General features: G+C 32.6%; 2 protein-coding genes across 2 annotated transcripts; one reads left to right on the top strand and one right to left on the bottom strand.

Moving 5' to 3' along the window:
• Window positions 1–11,719: 11,719 nt before the first annotated feature.
• On the top strand, window positions 11,720–15,205 carry LOC122581155. Its single transcript, XM_043753324.1, has 2 exons — window positions 11,720–12,141; window positions 14,811–15,205. The coding sequence occupies exons 1-2, from the start codon at window positions 11,843–11,845 to the stop codon at window positions 15,016–15,018; spliced, it is 507 nt and encodes a 168-aa protein (XP_043609259.1). The 5' UTR covers window positions 11,720–11,842; the 3' UTR covers window positions 15,019–15,205.
• Window positions 15,206–15,788: 583 nt separating this feature from the next.
• LOC122581145 (lysine histidine transporter-like 8) lies at window positions 15,789–20,496 on the bottom strand. Its single transcript, XM_043753312.1, has 5 exons — window positions 20,012–20,496; window positions 19,293–19,426; window positions 18,606–19,045; window positions 16,534–16,665; window positions 15,789–16,418 (listed from the first exon to the last, which is right to left on the bottom strand). The coding sequence occupies exons 1-5, from the start codon at window positions 20,347–20,349 to the stop codon at window positions 15,930–15,932; spliced, it is 1,533 nt and encodes a 510-aa protein (XP_043609247.1). The 5' UTR covers window positions 20,350–20,496; the 3' UTR covers window positions 15,789–15,929.
• Window positions 20,497–20,735: the final 239 nt, after the last annotated feature.

The raw sequence follows: 20,735 nt of genomic DNA, 5'->3' as shown, positions 1-20,735 counted from the left end.
CATATCTTTGTTTTTCTTTGTGGCGTTGAAACATGTTTTTTTATGGGTGTAGCCGTGTAGGTTATATATCTTTAATTAAGGACATGTTTTTAAAAATTTGTATAATCTTGTATTAAAAAATGTAAAGATATGTAAAGATATACGAGAAAAAGTACCCCGCACGTTGCAGCGCTGAGATAGTGGGGTGATAGGTCATATGAGGTGATAAGTCAAAGTAGTCAAATGTCTTAGCCTTACGGGATCCGCCATCGGATTTAAAAATTCATCGAAAGTATATCGAATGACATCTCTAATAAAAGAGCATAAAATTTTAAAAACACCCACACAACTTTTTATAATTTATCGATATACGGTTTGTGAGATAAAAGATTTTGAATGAATTAGAGGAATAAAATGATTTATAGAAAATATAAAAAAAAATGATTGGTTGAGATTTGAGTAGAGAGAGAAAAATGACTGGTTAAGATTTAAGGGTATTATAGGTATATTAGGTAGATGTTCTATATCTAAATGTATTGATTTAATTCTGATGATTGGTCTATAATCATACACTAGGATTAATACATAAGGATCGATGTAATACACTGGTCGGTCTATAACTAGATGTAAAAGGTGATTCACTTGTAACTGAGGGATCCAGAACCATAGTAATTAGAATGAATTAACAATGTCAGACACGATCCTTTGACTTGAAAACGAGCACCGTCGTCAAAAAAGGGGGATAATTTAAGTGGTTCAAATCATGTTTTGAAATTTTAAAAAAGAGCAAAATGTTTTATAAGATAGTATAGATATAGATAGATAAGAATAAAATCAAAAAATTTAAATTGAAAATTTATAAAGATTCAAACCGAAAACTTAAAAGATAGAGTAGTATTGAAGTTTAGTCTAACTAGTAAATTTCGAGTCCCACAACTAAATATCATTCTGTCATGGATAAACTTTTTTCAAATGTATATTTCTTTAATGTCAAAACCACATTAGTTTCCGTCTGAGCATTGCAAAGTTTCAAATATTGTGATTACATTTTGTTACCTATGATATGTAGTTATATATGTTAGCTTCAAACTTTTTGCATATGAAATAGATACTTATTTAAAGTAATACCATAAACGCATCTAAAAGTTTATAGTATGAAATACATATATATTTAATATGCACAAAGAAAAAAGTTTAATGAAAGTTTTCAATATATATCAATCGAAACCACATATAAGAAAGTGTGCAAAAACCAAATAAGGTACATAACATTACGGGATATGACCATTAAAAAATTGTGATATACTGTTTGGAAAACTCAAACGGAAAAAAAATGGAAAAAAAAAAATTAACCCGTAATAGAAAGCTCAAACAGGATGCGATGTGACAAAATCCAAATAATGGTAATGGTACGGGATTTAGGCAAAAAAAAGTTGTAATACATTGTTTGATAACTAAAGAGAAAAAAAGTATTCAAAAAACCAACCCGTAATAAAAAGATCGGACGACATTCGATTTGGCAAAATTTTACAGGCTGTTATGTGGACGAATAGTAACTCGTCACGCAAGCGAGCAGTGTTCACAGGGGCGGCTCCACAATGGGGGCAGTGTGGGCAATTACCCCCATTCCAATTTTGGTACAATGTAATTTTTTAAAGGTATATTTGTAATTTTGTTTTTAAAAAAATATAAATAAACCAAAAATACATACAAATGTCACCATCGTTGTCATACGCCTCTTCTTTAAAAGTATGTTACTTATGTTGGAAGCATTAGTTTTGAGATGAAATCCTCTATTGATCAAATAAAAATTTTGAGTTATTTTGATTTTTAATAAAGTTTAAAAAGAGAAGTTGAAAAAAGTGTTTTATTTGTTTGAATTAATGTATCATACATTGATAAATAATATAGCTGTATGTGAAAATGATATTTTCTTTTCAAATTGTTATATAATAGTAATCACAATAGTCATGTTAAAATTTATATAGAGGCTAAATTGCATATCATTGATTTCGATTAACTTATTTTATGTTGTTAAATATAATGCAACCCCTCATTCTGCACATTTGCCAAAATTGCAAAGAACAATGCTCAAGTTCCCATAACTTACACTCACACGAAATTATTTTAAGAGTCTATATTTTCTAAATTCTCATGCGAAGGTCAATTTCTTTAAAAAAAAAATTCTTCAAAAATGACTAATAAATATAATAAGAGACTTTTAGATTTGTCTCCTTACAAAATAAATTTTGGCTCCATCCCTAGGTGTTCATCCGTTCATTCCCCTTAATATTATGTATAATTGTAATGCTTGCAACCGGTTATATACTTGGATTATTAGTTCCAACCTCCACGTGGTATGCAATGTGACAATGTGTTGTGTAATTAAGTTGCCGACTTTCAGTTTACAAAAATACATAAGTGTGGTTTGTGTGGTGTGGCAAACTGGGCCTTTTCGGTAATACGAGAAGTGGGGCATGGTTTTATGGGGTATGTGGTCGGTTTGACCGATTTGAAGTGTCACGACTTTAAAGTAAAAATGGAAGAGATAAAGAAACAATAAAAATCCACGGAATGACGTGTATGGTGGGTCTATTGTCACGTGACAATGCCTTCAATTGAAACCACATGAAAACTGAAAAGTACTAGCATCCCACGGCCCACGCAATAAACACAATTAGAACCTCCACGATGATATCAACCTATCAAAATCTTTTTTTAGTATCTTTACATTAAATTTATGATATTAAATTATAAGTGCTAGTTAAAATTATAAAAAAACTTTAAATATATGATGAAATTCAAAAGTTAGCGTGAAATTGTGAATGTATAAAAAATTTTTTTTTAAACAAATAGGTTAAGGATTATCAATCTTTCAAAAAAGTTATTCACTCTATAATAAAGACGTCTCCAATGACATAAAAGGAATGACTTATTTATATAAAAAAAACTTTTGCAAAAATTAATATCTTTGGGTACAAAGACTTATTTGATCAATAAGTTTAAAAATCTCAATCTATTAACCAAAAGCTTTTTTCTAATTTAATTTTCTTTTTACTCCCCTCATAAGTCTTATTTCTAACCTTGTTAATCTATAATTTCATTTTATACCTTAAAATAGTAACTTGATAGACTGTCCAAATTTTTTTAGCAAATATGTATATAAAAAGAGATGCTAGTTACCATCATATCCATATGAAAATTCAATGTGTCAAGTCCAAAAATATTAGCTATATCACACTGCGTTTTCTATAACTCATTTTAATATATCTTTCTCTTGTTCTTTATTTTCAAGGAGGGTTGTATTTCACAATTCAAATAGATGAGGATAGATTATAAATATTATTTAATATAAAAAAAAGCTTTACCATTGTAATGAAGACTTATTAATAGGTTAAAGTTAATGGAATTATGAAGTGGCTAGATAAAAAGCTTTTAATGACTTATGCTCATTGTGGATACTCTAAGTAATAATAAATTATTTAAAGACTTCTTATGTCAAAAAAAACTTTTCTATCAATTTTTCATTGAAGATGCCCTTAGATTCATCATATTAGATATAGGAAGAGAAACAGGAAGATAATGGTATAAAACAAATTCAAATAACTATCTATTTGTCTATCATACATGATACATACTCATCACACAATATTGATAAAAATCGTGTTTAGAAAAGTTGTATTATAAAAATAAAACAATCAAAATCATGATTTCTATACTGACATTTTACCCCCGTAATACAACGACGGTGGTAGTAGCAACGGTGTGGTGGTGGCGGTGGTGGTTGGTAATGGTGATGGAGTGACGGGTGGTGACGGTGTAGTTATTATTGTAAAAATAATTAATGTAAAATGGGTATTGTAGTTATATTAGGAGTTGATGAAAGGTATTATAAGTATTTTAAGTGCAGATGTTTAAATTAATGAATAAAAGAGAGAGATTGATCTAATTCAATAAGGGTAAAATGGTCATTTCGCATATAGGCATTTTGATGAGAAAGAGTGTTAAAAAGTATTAGGAGAGAGGGTGTGATAATTTTTATAAAGTAGTAGAGATATCACTTCCCATTTATAACACGAGAAAATCGTAACAATAGCCAATTTTCGTTGCGATCGTACCAAAATAGCCAAAGTTTTTCGGATTATCACAAAATAGCCAACAAAATCGCAACAAAAAGTGAAAATCGCAACAAGAAATGCCAAATCACAATAAGAAATGCTAAAATTGCAACAACAAATGGAAATCGCAACAAATGAAAATACAACTCGCAACATTTTGACTTTGATTTTTTATTTTAAAAGGATGCTAGTTTATTATATAATACATTAATACAACGCTTCAAATAAACCCTAAACTTTTAATAATTTTAAAAACACATTACAACTAAATAAAACATTACATTTATTTAAAACATAAAACATTAAGAAATTAAAACACACAAATACATTAAAAAATTAATTCATTCATGTCGTGAACTGCTTTGGCCCATATGGTCAGATGGTTCAAGGTGTTAACCGCACAATCAAGTTGTTCCAAAGCAACTTGAATCTTGTCGATCTTCCCTAGCAAATAAGTAAAGTATTGACACTCAAGATTAGAACAATATCTAGTTTGTATATAATCGATTTGTTCTCAACACAATTGCTTCTTTAAACAATTGGTGATGGAGGATATCATCCATTATACTGTGCTCCACTTGATCGACATTCATTAGTGGTCTTGGGTTAGTGACATTTGATGAAGAAGCCTATTTAGTTGTATAAAAGTTTGTGTTTTGATCAGAAATATTTGATAAGGAGCTAGTATTTAAAGATAAATATTTGAGGACCAAGATCGTCCCATTTCAAGACCGTTTTGAATGTCACACAAGCTGAACAAGAACAGAATCATAACACGAGGATCTAGATCGATTTCAGGACATGTTAGAACATAGAACTAGTACATATATGCACAATAACACTAACCATAAACACTTTTAACGATTTCAAGATCATCTATAACATGAACAAGGTGTGGCACATCAAGAACAAGTTTTCCTTCATTTTCAAAAGTGGGTTTTGTAGATTAAAGCATGTTACGACCCAAATTTGTTCATATAAATGTTATTAAACACATTTAGACACAACCCATTAATCATTAACACGATTTCATATCAAAATTTTGGACCAAATTATCAAGAACACGAACTTGAAAAAGTACACTTTTAATTTGATTAAAAACTCATAATTTGTTGTTGTTACCTGAGATTTGATTCCGGAAATATGTTTTGATTATCACAAGGATGTTAAAAGTACAAATGATTTTGGTTTAACAATCCAAAATCAAAAGATGAATTTTGTGTGTGAAAATGTGGCTGCACTATGTGTTTCTAGAGTGAGAAAGAAGAAAGAAGAAGGAGATGAAATATGGTTGTTCCCCTCTCTAGGTTTTTCATCCTTTTCTTTATATACCTTTCCCATATTAAATGAACTCAATTAATGCAAGGACCATTTGCGAACATTTTGGTCTAGAACTTTTATGAACATGAACGTTTATGAACCGAACTTTAATATATCATTGTACTTAGTCATGAACTCGTCATATAAATCAAGATTTAAGATCAAATTGACCTTCATATAAGCACATAATTTAGGTCTAAAGTACGTCAAGGACTTCGATACTTTGAACTTTCTAGCCGTTCTAGTGGCGAAAGTACGTTTCAAAGAACTTATTTAGAACATTTCTAAGACGGTTGTTACATTTTTCATCACTAATTTACACTTTAACCCAGTTTAAAAATAATTAATTATACTTTTATATAGTTTACACTTTTAGAATATAAGAAACTGTAAATTTTTTATTTTACTAAAATTGAAAAAAAAAGGGTAAACTGAAATCAGTATTTATATGGAGTTAATTTTTGTATGTTTCTTCTTTGGGCGGATAAATTTTGGAGTATTTTGAACGATGAGGTGGCTATTCAGCTAGCAAATTTTCAAGTTGATTTTGGTATATATCTATTTAATATATTTGAATTCCAATTTTTTAGCTTTGATTAATATATTTTAAGACTACTCATTCATTGGACGGGTGTTATATAATATTTGCTAAAAAAAACAAAACTAAAATATTCAATAATTTATAAGTTATTGGAGAAGTCATAAGCCTATATTTGTAATTTTATTAATGGAATGAAGAAAAGTAGAGAACCCCCATAAATAATAAACATGGTAGTTTTTAATGAAATCACATTCCCTAAACAATGAACAATTTCATCCCATTTAAATTGTTAAAAAAACATATTTTTTTCATTCCGTTGTAATGATATATTTCACTCCGCCTTTCATTACGGCATACCAAACGCAACCTGACTTTTGCCTCATTGAGAATAACGTGAAGTGTCTGATGGGGTGCCTTTGGGTGTCCTTAGGTTCTCTTGAACATCCTTTGTCGTTGAAACTTGTCCAAAACTAAAGATTCTTTTAAGGATGCCTTTATCTAAGTACATGCCTTTACTTGTCTTTACCTAATATATTTTTGTTTTTAGTAGATGTAAAATGATATGTAAGAATGTTTGTATGGTTGAAAATAAAATTATAAAATTTGAAGGATTTGTAAGGATGTATAAGGATTTATAAGGATATGAAGTGACAGCTTAAGGGCGTACTTAGCATTAGAGTTAACCTAATTAAATTTGTATACATGGCATTATGACAAGACATGATTCGGAAATTTTTGCTATATTTATATATTATTTATGAAAAACGATAAATTCTCCTAATTCATAAAAATCATATGATTACGACATTTTGGTAGAACTAAAAGATGAGATAAAGAAAATAAAAGCATTACACTTGTCATGTTTTAAGGTTTTTATGAAGATTATTAGACTATTTGTTAATTCTTGATATACAATTACTTTATAGTTGTTTTTGTATAATATATAGTTAATTCGTTGCGGCTAGCCAATTGGGTTTTATCCAGGCCGGTCTGGGGTCCATAAATACTCAAAGACAATTATGTCCGTTGCCTCCGGTATTGGTTTATTCAATTTTGGCTAAAGTACTTTTTTTCGTCCCTGTGGTTTTTCGAATAAGCAATTTACATCCCCGCCGTGAACTTTTGGCTAAAATCGTCCTTGTGGTTTGCATTTGATCCTTGAATCCAATATCCCTTGCACGTAAGGGGCATATATGTCTTTTCACTCATTTGTCCATATGGTTAAGTGCAAAATTCGTCCTTATGGTTTGTCGTTTTTGCATTTTTCTTCCTTGTATTTAACAAACCTCCAAACAAAAATTTAATCAAAAACTAAAACAAACTCAAATCAAAAACCTATATATATATACACCTACATATTAGAATCTAATTTAATACTGGCCGGTACAACTAATTTAATTTATTTTAGTTTTTTAAAAAATGTTATAAACTTTATTATAATTTAACGAAAATAGTCAAAATATAATTACAACTCACTAAATAAAACAAATAGCTATTTTATAACAAAATACAAGAAAGTTCACAAATTACAAAAAATAACATTAAAGTATTATAAAAATAATTTTTAAAAAAATTCAAAAAATAAAAAATGTGAATACCGGAACGGTAATAGCGAAAATATTATAAATAGTTGTACCGAAGTACCCTCCGATACCGGTATTGCGGGTAATACTACCGGTATTTAAAACATTGTATGTACGTGTTTGCATTTGAAAGTGATTGAGCAGATCCACAAATGTATGTATATAGGTTTTTGTTTTGTTTGGATTAAATTGGTACCGGTAATTTTTGTTTGTTTTTTTTTTAAATTTTTTTTCCTGAATTTGTTAACGACGAGAACGAAAAATGCAAAAATGATAAACCACATGGACAATTTTTGCACTTAACTCTATGAAAGACGAAAATGCCCCTCATGTGACTTGCATGTGAGAGTGTTAACGTCAAAGTTATAACGGCAGGGACGAAATGCAAACCACAAGGACGATTTTAGCTAAAAGTTAACAGCGAGGATGAAAAATGTTTGTTCGAAAAACCATAGGGACGAAAAAAGTACTTTGGCGTTCAATTTTTATCATCAACTGATCGAAGGTAGCTCTCCGTTAACATCTAACAATTCAAATTTTAGAGCTTTTCAAGGAACTTATATGGAGGATTTCGTAATGGCAAAATGCCAAAATCGTAAGCAAAAGATGGGCTACGTTGGCTGGACGTTGCCCCCTGAGCTCCAACACAAATCAAACTTTGGAGTTTGAATATATCTTGAACAAATGCATACGGAAGAAATTAAAGCAATTTAAATTGGTTAAGTTGGATTTCAAAGCCTTCTATTTCTATTTGTCTTGGAGATAGAATTTGGTCTTATGATCTTGACTGTACGTGCAAGTGTGTAGCGCTAACATCGAGTTCTCGAGTTTTTTGAGCAGAAAATATAAGATCTATCATAGAAAACGGGAAAGAAAATATTTCAAATTTACAATTTTAACACTTGGATATTATATGACCTAATCATATGTGTTGTATAAAAATAAGACTATACTAAAACTAGTTGTAAATCAAAAGTATTCAAATTTATGTTAAAGAGTAAAGCATGCATGTACCCGTGTAATTCGACATGATTTACAACTTTGTGCCCCACAACAAATGGTGGTGCTTTTGACTTGTTTCGGTTCGCTAGTCATTTTGTATTTATAGGGTCAAAAGTTATTAATGTACGAAATGAATGATTATTACTCAATTAAAGAGTGTTTAAACGATGAATAGTTAGATAATAAAAGTTCTGCGATATTTCAAAAATCAGTTGATGAGATTAAAGTTGTAAGATATTTGAAACATAAGTGATTGTGATTAAACAAAAAATATATATTAATGGGTTATTTTTATTATTTCTTAATGTAGTAAGGGGCAAGGGTGTAGTTGGCTATTTATATCAGCAAAAAGCATCGGCTTGCATCGGCTCTTTGGCAAACCGATAGAACATGCATCGGTTAGTTTTGGCTATATATATCGGCATGTTTTGGCCGATCCTTGTGAACGTTGGGAGCGTGTACTTGTGACCGTATTTTTTTTGTTCTTGTGCCAATCTTGCTCGTATCGCCAGAAACCTAAAAATTTGATTTGGGGGTTTTCAATTTTTAGGCTAGATCTATTTTTTTCTTGGCTTGTATTGCCGGAATATATGCCGATAAAACTTGCCGATGCTTATAGCGTTATATATCACCCTTTCGACCAAAACTTGGCATCATCTCATAAGTGTCTTCTGGCCATAAACGTTCACTTTTTTAACGGCGAAAACTTTGTTTGGCTTGTGCAAGGGTGTAGTTGGCTATTTGACTACTTGTTCGATCGGTTTTTCGGCGACCCCTTTTTTGGAGTTTCTGGTTTAATCGATACGGCTCATGTTGCTTTGTTTGTTCAGTTTTTCAGCGAGTCCTTTCTTGGGTTTCTGGTTAACTGCTGGTGCTGTTGCATGTTGCATCGGTTTTCCGGCAAGCCCTTTTTTGGGTTTTCCGGTTAAACTACTGATGCTGCTACGACGACTGTGGTTTTCCGGCGAGCCCTTTCTTGGGCTTATGGTTAACTGCTGCTGCTGCTTCTTACGTCGGTTTGTTTTTCCGGCGAACCCTTTCTTGGGTTTATGCTTAACTGCTGCTACTGCTTATTACATCGGTTTGTTTTCCGGGGAACCCTTTCATGTGTTTTCCGATTACTGCTGCTGCTTATATGTATATATATGTATATTTATCTTTTTACATTGCCGTTAATTGTTTGTTTGTGATTAGCTTGGTAGTGTTAACTCAATGGTAGGGTTGCCGGATTTTTACTTGGCAGCGTTGCCGAAGCAGCATCTCATTCCTCTCTTTTCATCTCCAAGAACTCCTACTCGAGCAGAGTAGGGAAAGAGCGCTTGATTTTGTTCCATTAAAGCAATAGGTAGCCGGAAAAAGTAGTTTTAGCCGATGATGGTATCGTTGAACAGTTAGGTTGCCGGTGTTACGTAAAATGGGCAATGATGATACAAATGTTCGTAAAAATGGGATTCAGATGATCCGAGGCGTATCTTGGCGGGGTAAACCCTTCGGGTTAACAGCCATGGCGTCTCTGACTTCTGAAATTCCTCACCCCAAAATTCTGAGCCAAAGTTTTATTTTATACAAAAAAGGGTCACTTTTTTATGTTTTATGGCAGCTTTGATTATATATTCCGGTTACCTTTTATGTTTTCAAATTGGCAAGTTTTGGCTTCTTTTGTTTGATATTATGATATACCATGTGTTTTGGCTAGTTTTTGGCAACGCTACGTGGCGAATTGTGATTCGTCAAAAATTAGCCAAATTAGCCATTTTGCTAAAGTTTTGGTACTACACCCTTGCCCCTAAGTTTTATGTAAGAATAAGATAAAAAGATAAAAAAGAATATTGCCATGTTAAAAAGCCTTTGAAAAGGTTGATTGGTAAATACACCACAATTTGTTCACACTTTTAGTTAGCGTGAACAAATTAAAAATTTTGTCACGCTTTGTATGAATTTGTAACCCCCCATTTGTTCACACTAACTAAAAAGTTAGTGTGAATAAATGGGGTGTTACAAAATAATTATGAAAGTTCACACTAAAAAGTGTGTAACTTTTAGTTCTACACATTGTTTAGTGTGGATAAATTTTTATACAAGTCTAGTTCTACATATTTTTATACACATCAAAAGCGTGATAAATTTTTTAATTTGTTCACACTAAATAAAAGTGTGTGCAAATATAAAATTATTTATAGTGATATTAAAAACAAAGAATTAAAAATCCTTTGGGTTGCAAATACGTACTCTTCTTGAAATGAAAGTCTTTTTGTAATTTGTAATATAGTGGGGCAATGCCAATATGGCCTATGTAGTCGACATTTCTAGAGTCTGGCTCACCCATGCGTGGAATGGGATACATGATACACCAATTATTAAATATCAGGGTAGGGGTCATATATTATTATTATTATTATTATTAATTTAATGTGTGGAATGTGAATGAGACGGGAGCAAGTTGTGGTATATGTGTGCCCTTGTCACAGTTTCTTCTTAAAAGCATATACATAGTGTATATATATTACCATCATTAATTAATGTCGCAATCAACCTTTTGTTTGGCCGAAAGGAAGAAAACAAGACCAGGGGCCAGTTAAACAATATCCAAGTATGTCGATCAAGGTTGACTTTGTTCATAATATACGTGGAACCGAAAATTAAAATGAGGGAACTTAATAAGAGACTTTAATTTGGCATTATAATCGTATAAGCCTTGTAGCTCCAAAGTAGGATGTATTAACAATCTAAACGAGACTTTTTCCATGACATGTTACATTGTTTCTTCCAAATTTTGGAACTTTTTTGGACCAGGTATAAGGTTTCTTTGCGCTTTTTGCGATATGTTTAGACTTTCAGATCGGCTTCTGATCTACACTTTTCTATCTATGCCAATTTTCTTCGAGCTTCTTTGACCTATTTAGGACTTTTAGGCCTCGTTTGTTTTTGTATAAAACTTCGGAATTACCTCTGACCTCTAATTTGGGCCTTAAGTGACACTTTTTCATTCCAAATGTTAAGTTTTTTTGGACCGGGCCTAAGTTTAAAATTAAATTTGAGCCCATTCATTCCATTCTAAATCCACCAAACTTACATGGACAATTCTGTAATTCCACTGTAAAAAAAAATTAAAAATAAATATATAAAAACATGCCCATTTATTTGTTACATTTTTCTTTCTCCCCCCTTTTGCCTGTTTCATCTACCAGGTAGTTCCAAAATGAAAAATTAAAAACCTCAAAATCATTCTTCCCCGTTGTCGGACTGCCTTCAAATCCATTATAGATTTATAGATACAGATTCATAATCTATATCTATATATGCAGCTAGGGAATCAATATAGATCTGTAGATAGAGAAGGAACCATCAAGATGTTACCCAGATCAAATTCTATCTTACAACAACAAGATAGCAAGAAGATCTCAGATGACGGAAGCATCATGACGACGTCATCCTCGTCATCAAGTTCATACACTACTAATATTAATAATAAATTTGAGAAAAAAATAACAAGATCGAATCTTGTTGATCAGCTAAGAGAGTATCAAGTTCGATCCAAACATGATTGGGCTTCTGTTTCTTTCTTTTCTTCTACTTCCAATTTTTCTCATTCTTCCAGGTCCCTCCCTCTTATCTTTTTGTATTTTTTTTCTTAATTATATTTAAGGTTTTTGTGTTTTGTTTTCCTAGGATAATAATAATAATAGCAGATGCCCAAATGATAAAGTTTGTTAATTTATAGTTTTTGTGTGAGTGTAGTGTAGAACTAATAGGCAACGCTATAAGCGGACGGCACGGGCTTAAATATTAGGTTATTTAGTTGTGGTGTTACTCGATATAGTTGGTCGGATTTATGTATCATAGGGAAGAGATATTTCTAGTATATTACTTCAACCTGTGATTATAGTGTAGGAAATGCGTGTATTTCTTTAAGCTTGGTGAATTTTGGCAAAGTATCGTTTTAGGTTTAGCATATGGCTCGAATACTAAACGTTTAATGTGGATGAATGGCACACATGTTGAGGCGTGGAGTTTGTGCTGCTCACGGAGTGGGAGTTTGGGGGAAACCAAACATGGAAAGACCTGACCTTGCAGAGGGGAAAGAACCTTAGATGAAATATTAGATTCTTATGGGTTTTGCCCGTTTCCGAAAAACTTAGGGTGGTTGGCATGTCCCTTGGTGTTCAGTATGCTTGTAGTTTGCTTAGGGAGCGTGTAGTTAGAGTTTGTATATACGACCTCAATGTAATTTTAAATATTGTATTAAATTTGAACATTACTAAATCTCTCTATCTTAGCCATGGTTTTAGTAGCGGGAATTGATCTGCCCGTGCTTTCTTTTCTTTTTATTCTAGTTTCTATATATTGGCAGTTTTTCATATTAGGACAACTACTAATTTTATATGATTTTAAGGGTAAACAACTCAATAAAAAGTATAGCTGGTATTATTATCACATTAGTTTGTGGTATATGCCTACATTCACAAAATCGATCTTATCAGCAATTATAAGCTTATCAAGATCGTAGGATTATCCTACATAGCAAAGCTGTGCTAGATTGGGCTTAGGTGAAGATCCTGCAATGACGAAAAAGATTCTGGTTAAGCTCGCGATCTTAACAACCTTCAGTGAAACAAAGGAGTGCGTCAAACATGAAAAATATGGGTACACAAATATCAGAATATTAAATGATAAAGCATTAGCCTCAAGAGTCAATAGCAGATATGTGATATAAACTATCAATGCATTAGAGGTGCCTCTTTTGACCTATGGGTTCATACGAGTTGAAAATTGTCCGATATGAATTTTTGTAGAAGTTAAAAAATATTTTGACGTAAGTTTTCTCAGCTCAACCCTATCAGACTTGAGTCTACCGGTAAACCACATGCTACTCCTTTTATTCAGAATCCAGTTTGACCTGTTACCCATCTTGAACCCTCTGCCCCGTTTTGCAAGCTCGTTTACATGTCAAAACCGAAGATGGAGGCTTGGTTGTCGATTTAATATTCTGTACAAGAATCTTCTCAGAGACATGAGTCAAGTTTTACAGTAGTATATTTAAGTGTCAAGGATTTCAGTTACAAGCCTGAAAATGTTATCCATTACCAATAGGCAAAAGGTAAAGGTTGCTTTAGCGTATAGATAGTGATTGATTGACAACATTAAGTAAACCTTATCTAATTGTAATGGTGGCGATACTTTTTTCAAAGTCTTACTGTTAGTTACACTGCTTCCACTTATAAAACTTTAGACGGGTAACACATAATTGTCTTGAAGCTAATATCAGTCTTCATAATACACTTATGTTGCAGTATCAAGTCAAGTGATACAAAATACAGGAAATCCTAGTTAAGTTTGATGAACCATCTTATTTTAGGAACTTCCAGATACATTTTAGGAGAAACCAAGTTATTTAGGGCTAAGTGTGAAGACATTTCTCCCTGGTCCTGCTAGGTTTCGTACAGGACAAATTAACGAAAAGCTTCTAGGTCTTATTCATCTGTTTTACGTTTGGTTTATAAAAGAGTGCCTAAGGGCTAAGGCGCCAGGCAGTTCGAGGCAATTTGCAAAATGCTTCAACCTACTCTGGGCAGATACCTTACTGGAGGTGGCTCAAAGGCACACCTCAGTGGCCCATCCTAGGAAGGCGAACTTCACATATTTTCTACGCCTCACATTTAATTTAGGAAATCAGTGGTGTTTTATTGGGCTTTTTTAATGTTGTTTTGTTGCACTTTTTGTAACCCCACTTGGTGAAACTAATTCAACATTTGTTATCTTCTCCTAAAGTCTCTTGAGTACTTCTGGTGTACAAGTGAAGTATTTTGAGTACGTTTTCATGTAGAATTGATAATTGTTAGTGCTAATTAATTTGTATCACAGATATGTTTTACCAAGTAATTGTCTTTTATGTGTGAGTCGTATGCCAATCGCGCCTTTTAAACCCTGGGTGTTTAGGAGATATTTGTTGGTAACATGGTGTATGAGGAAATACAAAATGTGTTTCTTTCATTTACTTATAAGAAGTTGAGAAAGAAATTGTGATTTTGTGGGGGGGCTACAAAATGAATAGACCTAGTGGTGTGATTGTGTGAACAAACTGAAGTATTTATGATCTTAACTCATCACATCCATATCTGTGATCCTCATTCTGGAAATGCTTAAGGAATAGCTATGTTCTAAACTTCTAATGCATTTATTTTATCTTTCAACTTTTGTAAATCTTATCGTCTACATTGCTATAGAAATCTTTGCCGATAATCTCCTCTTTATTACATGGATATGCAGGGTGGATGTAGTGGTCTTTGTTCTATGGGAGCTTGTGATTCTAGCTTTTTTTGTTTTCTCGGCAGTTTCATTGTATTTCAGGCACTTGAGGCTTGGATTTGTTCTAGCAACTATTACATTGTTGCTGCTATTGTCTATGAAGGTAACAAAGAGAATAAAACTGAACCAGAAAAAGAAACGGAGGATGCTTCTTCCTTTATCGATGTAGAAACTCTAAAATTCTAACAAGTCACCGCCAGCCCAGCTTCTTTTATGTAAATTAAACAGTTTTGACCATTTCTACGGTCTCCTGTCGTTATTTTGGTTTATTTTGTTGTGTAACTTCAGCTAAAGAAAATGATGATATAGAAAGGGAAAATACTGCGACAAATTTGATTTTGGTTAGTTTTGTTTTCTCCAGGTTTAATTCAAGGTTGGACCCGTTTTCATGTTTTTTCCAGGTATGCGGATTATTTGCTAGGTTGACTTCTAGTTTTAGTATAGGTGGTGAGATGGGCTGGTTGGAGACGTCATGGAGCTGGTCAAAATGGGATTTCTCGAAATGGGTCATCTATTTAAGTATGTGTAGCCAGGTTGATTTGGGTTTGACCTTCAAACACTAAATTTTCCCCTTCCTTTCAAAAAGATATAACAATGTGTTAATTATGATTACAAAAGAATGTAGTACAGTTATAGCTAAATCTTCTAGTAAAACTTTTAGGATGTTATATGCATATAGGTAGGCTTTGTATTGGCTTTTTACCCGTTTGACTAGTTCCCATTTTTGCTATTTTTATCGGTTGATATAGACAACCCAATTTGAGCTAGTGATAGGTGAATGGATTGAAATAATAACTTCCAAATTATTACATATCTCATCGTAACCTAGTTATTTTTCGCTCTGTATAGCGTGTTATGAATGGAATGGGACCTTTGAATTTCAATCTTGGGTTGTATTTAATGTCGTTCTAGCTGCACTAATGCTTATGTGGGCTGAAATGAAAATGAGACGGAACAAGTTATATAGACGAATTGATTGTTACATTCATGTCAACTGGGAGGTCTTTAGGTCCTGCTGCTGTGCATGACTGTCAATGCATATGGCAGTTGAACTTACATTACATATACATCTTGTCTTTTTCACTTTGGGTGGAAGAAATGGATCTCGATTCCTCTAGTCACTATTGTCCATATGGCCCCAAAAACAAGTAGAACACTTGTGGCCATCCCTAGGCATCCGAGGATCCAGTTGAGCCACCACATTGTGCTATACCTTTTGGGTTTCCTCATTACTATCCACATAAAACACGGATATGCTAAAGTGACAGGTAGTGCAATGCCTCCAATGAGGCCCGCTAGGCTTGGTAAGAACGGCAGTGCAACTGCTACAAAGAATGCTAGTCCTCCAAAGAAAACCCGAGAGCCGGCCCTGACCCACCTTGGACATGGCCTGTTCATTTTGGTCACATATCTTAACTCTAAGTTGTCAAAAACAGGCATTGCATAGATTTGGAAAGAAGTGAGACTATTTATGATGACTAGCACGCTTGTAGTCCCTAGGATCACTTTTGAAGCTGATTGTCCGTGGTATTTGTACAACGCAGATAACAGTCCTCCAGTTGTGGGCATCTGCAATAATGTTTTTGCATCAGATTGTAGCGCATGATGTCTTTAAAATGGTGACTTGCTGACTTGTATGCATTGAGTGATGTGTGGCCACATGTGTTAGAATTAGTATGCTTACCAGGTTACCATATGCCCAATATCCACCAATTGCGAGAGGAAACAAACACATTGCGATGATCGAGTATGAGTACCTCACCCCTTTCCACATCGGTACTCTCGATGGTTGCTTTAGGCTTGAAGGCATTGTTCCCTACATAAAATTGCATATATGTCAATGATGATGGTCGACTTTTTATGTATTAGATAAAAGGCAACATTTACATATGAACCTTTAACAAGAACCTATAATGATTACTGCATTGTTTAATAATAGTAAAATGATGATGATAATAATAATAATTCTAACTATACAATTTAAAACTTCTAAAACAATTGATATATCTTAGTAAAGTTATTATAGTGGAAAGTTGTAATTGTAATTAAAATTTGTTAAAGCTAAAGTTTGACATGGAAAGAGTTAAAATCCAACATATGAAATCTTTATAGACTAATCACTATTCAATAGTAGGGTTATATTGTAATGCTATTGATAATCATCGATTTTAAAGTTGGTACTTTGTGATTAACTTAATTCGCTTGGGCGATTGTGTTTAAAAGTAATTTCCACGCGTACACGAAAATTATAATAAAAAGGTTTATTGTACAATTTTGTAATTTTCAAAGAAAAACTCTGTTCAATTCAAACGCGCGAGATTCATCCTTGTGGTGGGCCTTAATATAATACGAGTAGTCTTTATAAAAGAAAACTTTATGTTATTTTAAGTAGATATGTTATTATTTTTAATGACCAAAAGCAAATTGGATTCAGAAAGGATAACACATTAACACACCAACTATTTTGGGTTCAATGGTAATCATGATTAAAGAACCAATCTATGACTTTTATCCTATGAGTAGGAGTAAATAAAACAAGAGCAATGCTATATCTTTTTATAGTCTATGTTTATTTCATCTCTTTACATATAAAGATATTGACATAAGTACACACTCATTTCTTTATTTTATTTCATCTTTTCAATTTAACATTGTCATAACTCATAATCATACTTGTAGAGGGATATTAAGCCCAAAAGGTAAAATGAATTATCAATTATAGTTTCTTAGTAAAATAACTGTAACGCACTTCCTTCAACATATTACATCACCAATCATTGTCCTGGTGACGTATGTTTATTGGGATATACTTTGCACCAATCACTAAGCATTAAAAAAAATTGTATTTTTATATCAAAATTTTACTCTAAATTTTAGTATACAATTATTTAATTCATATTATTAACACTTAAAACTTTATTTAGCAAAATCCAATCTTATAATGTTTTTTAGTTATTTATAATATATATATTTATTATATATTATTATATAAATATAAGTATTATCATGGTTCATTAAAAATTATTGTGAATTTGTCACCCTTCATACTCTATATATGATAACATTTTAGCACGAACATTTAAGGACTTATTAAAATGAAATTTTTGAAAGGTTTCACTTTGTTTTAGTTTTAAGGATGGATGTTATCTATTTAAAACACATTCTTTATATATATATATATATATATATATATAAACGTCATGTTTCAAAAAAACATATATTAAATTAATATATATATATATAATAGTTTTTTAAACTGAAATATGATGTCCATCATGAAAATATTTGTGTATCGATGTATTTATTTATACTTATTGAATTTTCATGTATAAGTTTTTTCATAATTTGGTGCAGTTCTTATTCTACTTGTTTTATTATAATACTTGTTTATTATAAAAAGTATATATAGGTTAGGTTAAGAGACTAGCATAAATCTTAACAATATTAACAATTATTAGCATATTTAATCTTGCTTTAATTTGGATTATAAGTAATATGGATAAACTTTTAGAAAACTTTTGAAAATGTCGATAAGCATAATTCTATATATGCTAAGTCATATTAACACTATTTGTATTGGATAAGGATCCTAATTAACTTTATAGGTAAGTTAGAGTAATATCAAGTTTTGGTTTAAAATCTAAGGTCAAGATAATCTTGACATTTGATTTTAATTCAAAATTCAAGGGCTATGAGGTGTACAACTTATTCAATTTTAGAAATTCCCTATCCATTTGCATTAGATTAATCACAAACCTGTATTTCAAGCACCAAATTATGTCCGCGAAAGGCAAAAGCAACGATGCCAAGAGCATTTAGAACATCACAAACCCTAGCAATGTCTGATGTCTTCTCCGGCTTCTCATCATATGATACACTTGCCGGCCTACCTTCAATTAGTGACACCACCCATATGATCGTGCAATATGAGACCGAGGCAATGGACCCAACTAGTGAAACACCCGCGATGGAATTCAAGTTCGGGAGTTGTGTCAAGACAACTGCCGCACATGTGAAAACAAGGTACCATTCGATCATAGATAAGGGAGAATGGTTATTATCATTCCATGAATTGCCAACAATGGTGTTTAAAAGAAGTTTCAAAGTGGTTCCTCCAATCATGATTAGAGTTATGCATGTCCCGCTTGAAAGGTATATTGTTGGTAGTAATGTCAATAACTTCCCTAATTTGTCACCTACATATATATGATACAACACAAAATTCAAACATTATTATTTATCTTCTCCTAAAAATATTTTAATTTCCTAATACATACATAGATGGAGTGCATGTCTTAAAGCATATATGACTGTATACAAATGTGCTGGTCTGAATTTCGTACGTAGTTCATGGAAAAGCTAGCTGTTTGTTTTGTTTTGCATCTTTAATATTTGTGTGTTTGAAAATTCAAAAAAGTGAAAGCTAGGAACTAGGAAGCATACCAAAAGTAGCCATGGAAAGCCAAAGGTATCTACTGTATCTATCCCCGGAAGGTGATTCATGGAGTTGAATTAGGAGCCAAAGTGTATACATTTGCCACACAAAAACTACCGCCAAACTCATTATTCCCCAAACCCTGCAAATGATATAAATTCATCATAAAATACATATACATGGGTAATGATAAACTCACAACATATTTTTGTTTCACAACAAGTACAAGCACACAAGTCCACGATATTCAACTGCTTAAAACATAAATTGTTATGGATAGTAAAAATATGTTGTGAGTTTATCACTACACCCTATAACACATATATAGACATCAATGTTGCTATATTTCTTTTTTTGTATGTTAAAAAGGGTAATGGAGGGAACCCTAGGCCTGTTACTATAATTGGGTACCTATTAACTCACCCCGTATGAACCATATGATGCTGATACAATACCTCCATCCTAATCCTCACATGATCTGGGCACCCTAAAAGATTGAACCCGCGTACTTAAACTTCACATGTGAGTCTAGGCTTCATTGGTAACATGTATCTTAAAAGAAATTTTTTTTGTGCCAAGCGGGGATGGAACATGAGACTTAAAGGTCATCAAGTGTTTTCCTTACCACTAGGCTAACGAGCTCCTTGTTGGGTTTTTTTTGTGTGTGTTTAATTAGTAATATTTGGCTTTGTCGAAATTAAAAAAATGATTTGGGAAATGAACAAACCAGCCAAGTGCAGTGAAGGCAAGGGGAAGAACAAGTGCTTGGACTCCAATTCCGGAGCTGAGGGTATGAAATGCAGCGTAAAAGGCGTTTCCATTTCTTGATTCCGTGATGGGAAGCCATTCATCTTGTGGATTGAGCTTGGTGAACTCCAAGTAGCCTTGCATGCTTGACATCGCCCTCTTCATGGGGCTAGCCAAGGGTGTCATGACACGTGTGATGAACGGGCTTTTAGGGGTCATTGGAATGGAATTGGCTGGAGAAGGGGAATGAAATTGAGATGGAGGTGGAATTGAGATCATTGTAGGAGCTTTTTTGTTTGGATTAGTCATCTTATGCATCAACTTTAGAAATTAACTTGAATGTCGTCTTCGAATGACTAGAATATTCGGATGCAACTTCGTAAGTTTTGGATGTTCAAGTTTGTCTCTCTTTCTTTTGTATGGAGAGGGCGTATTTGAGAAATTGTGGAAGCATCTCTCAATTTATAGTGTGAAAAAGGGAGAGGAGATCAATAGTGCAACATAAAGCAATTAATTGCTTTACGAGTGTATGAAATAAGACTTAATTTGGAGTCTTATATTTTTTTAAAAAGGTGAAATAACTTGCACCACATTATCAAAAGTTATAATGCATACATATATATATGCATGATAGAAACAGGCCAAGAACGCTTAACGACCATAAAGAAAAGTAGTAGCTAGGCTTTTGACTGATCAATACACAT

Source organism: Erigeron canadensis, chromosome 1 (assembly GCF_010389155.1).
Source record: "Erigeron canadensis isolate Cc75 chromosome 1, C_canadensis_v1, whole genome shotgun sequence".
Lineage (NCBI taxonomy): Eukaryota > Viridiplantae > Streptophyta > Magnoliopsida > Asterales > Asteraceae > Erigeron > Erigeron canadensis.
The sequence above is the reverse complement of the archived record's forward strand: the minus strand, read 5'-3'. Positions and strand labels throughout refer to the sequence as shown.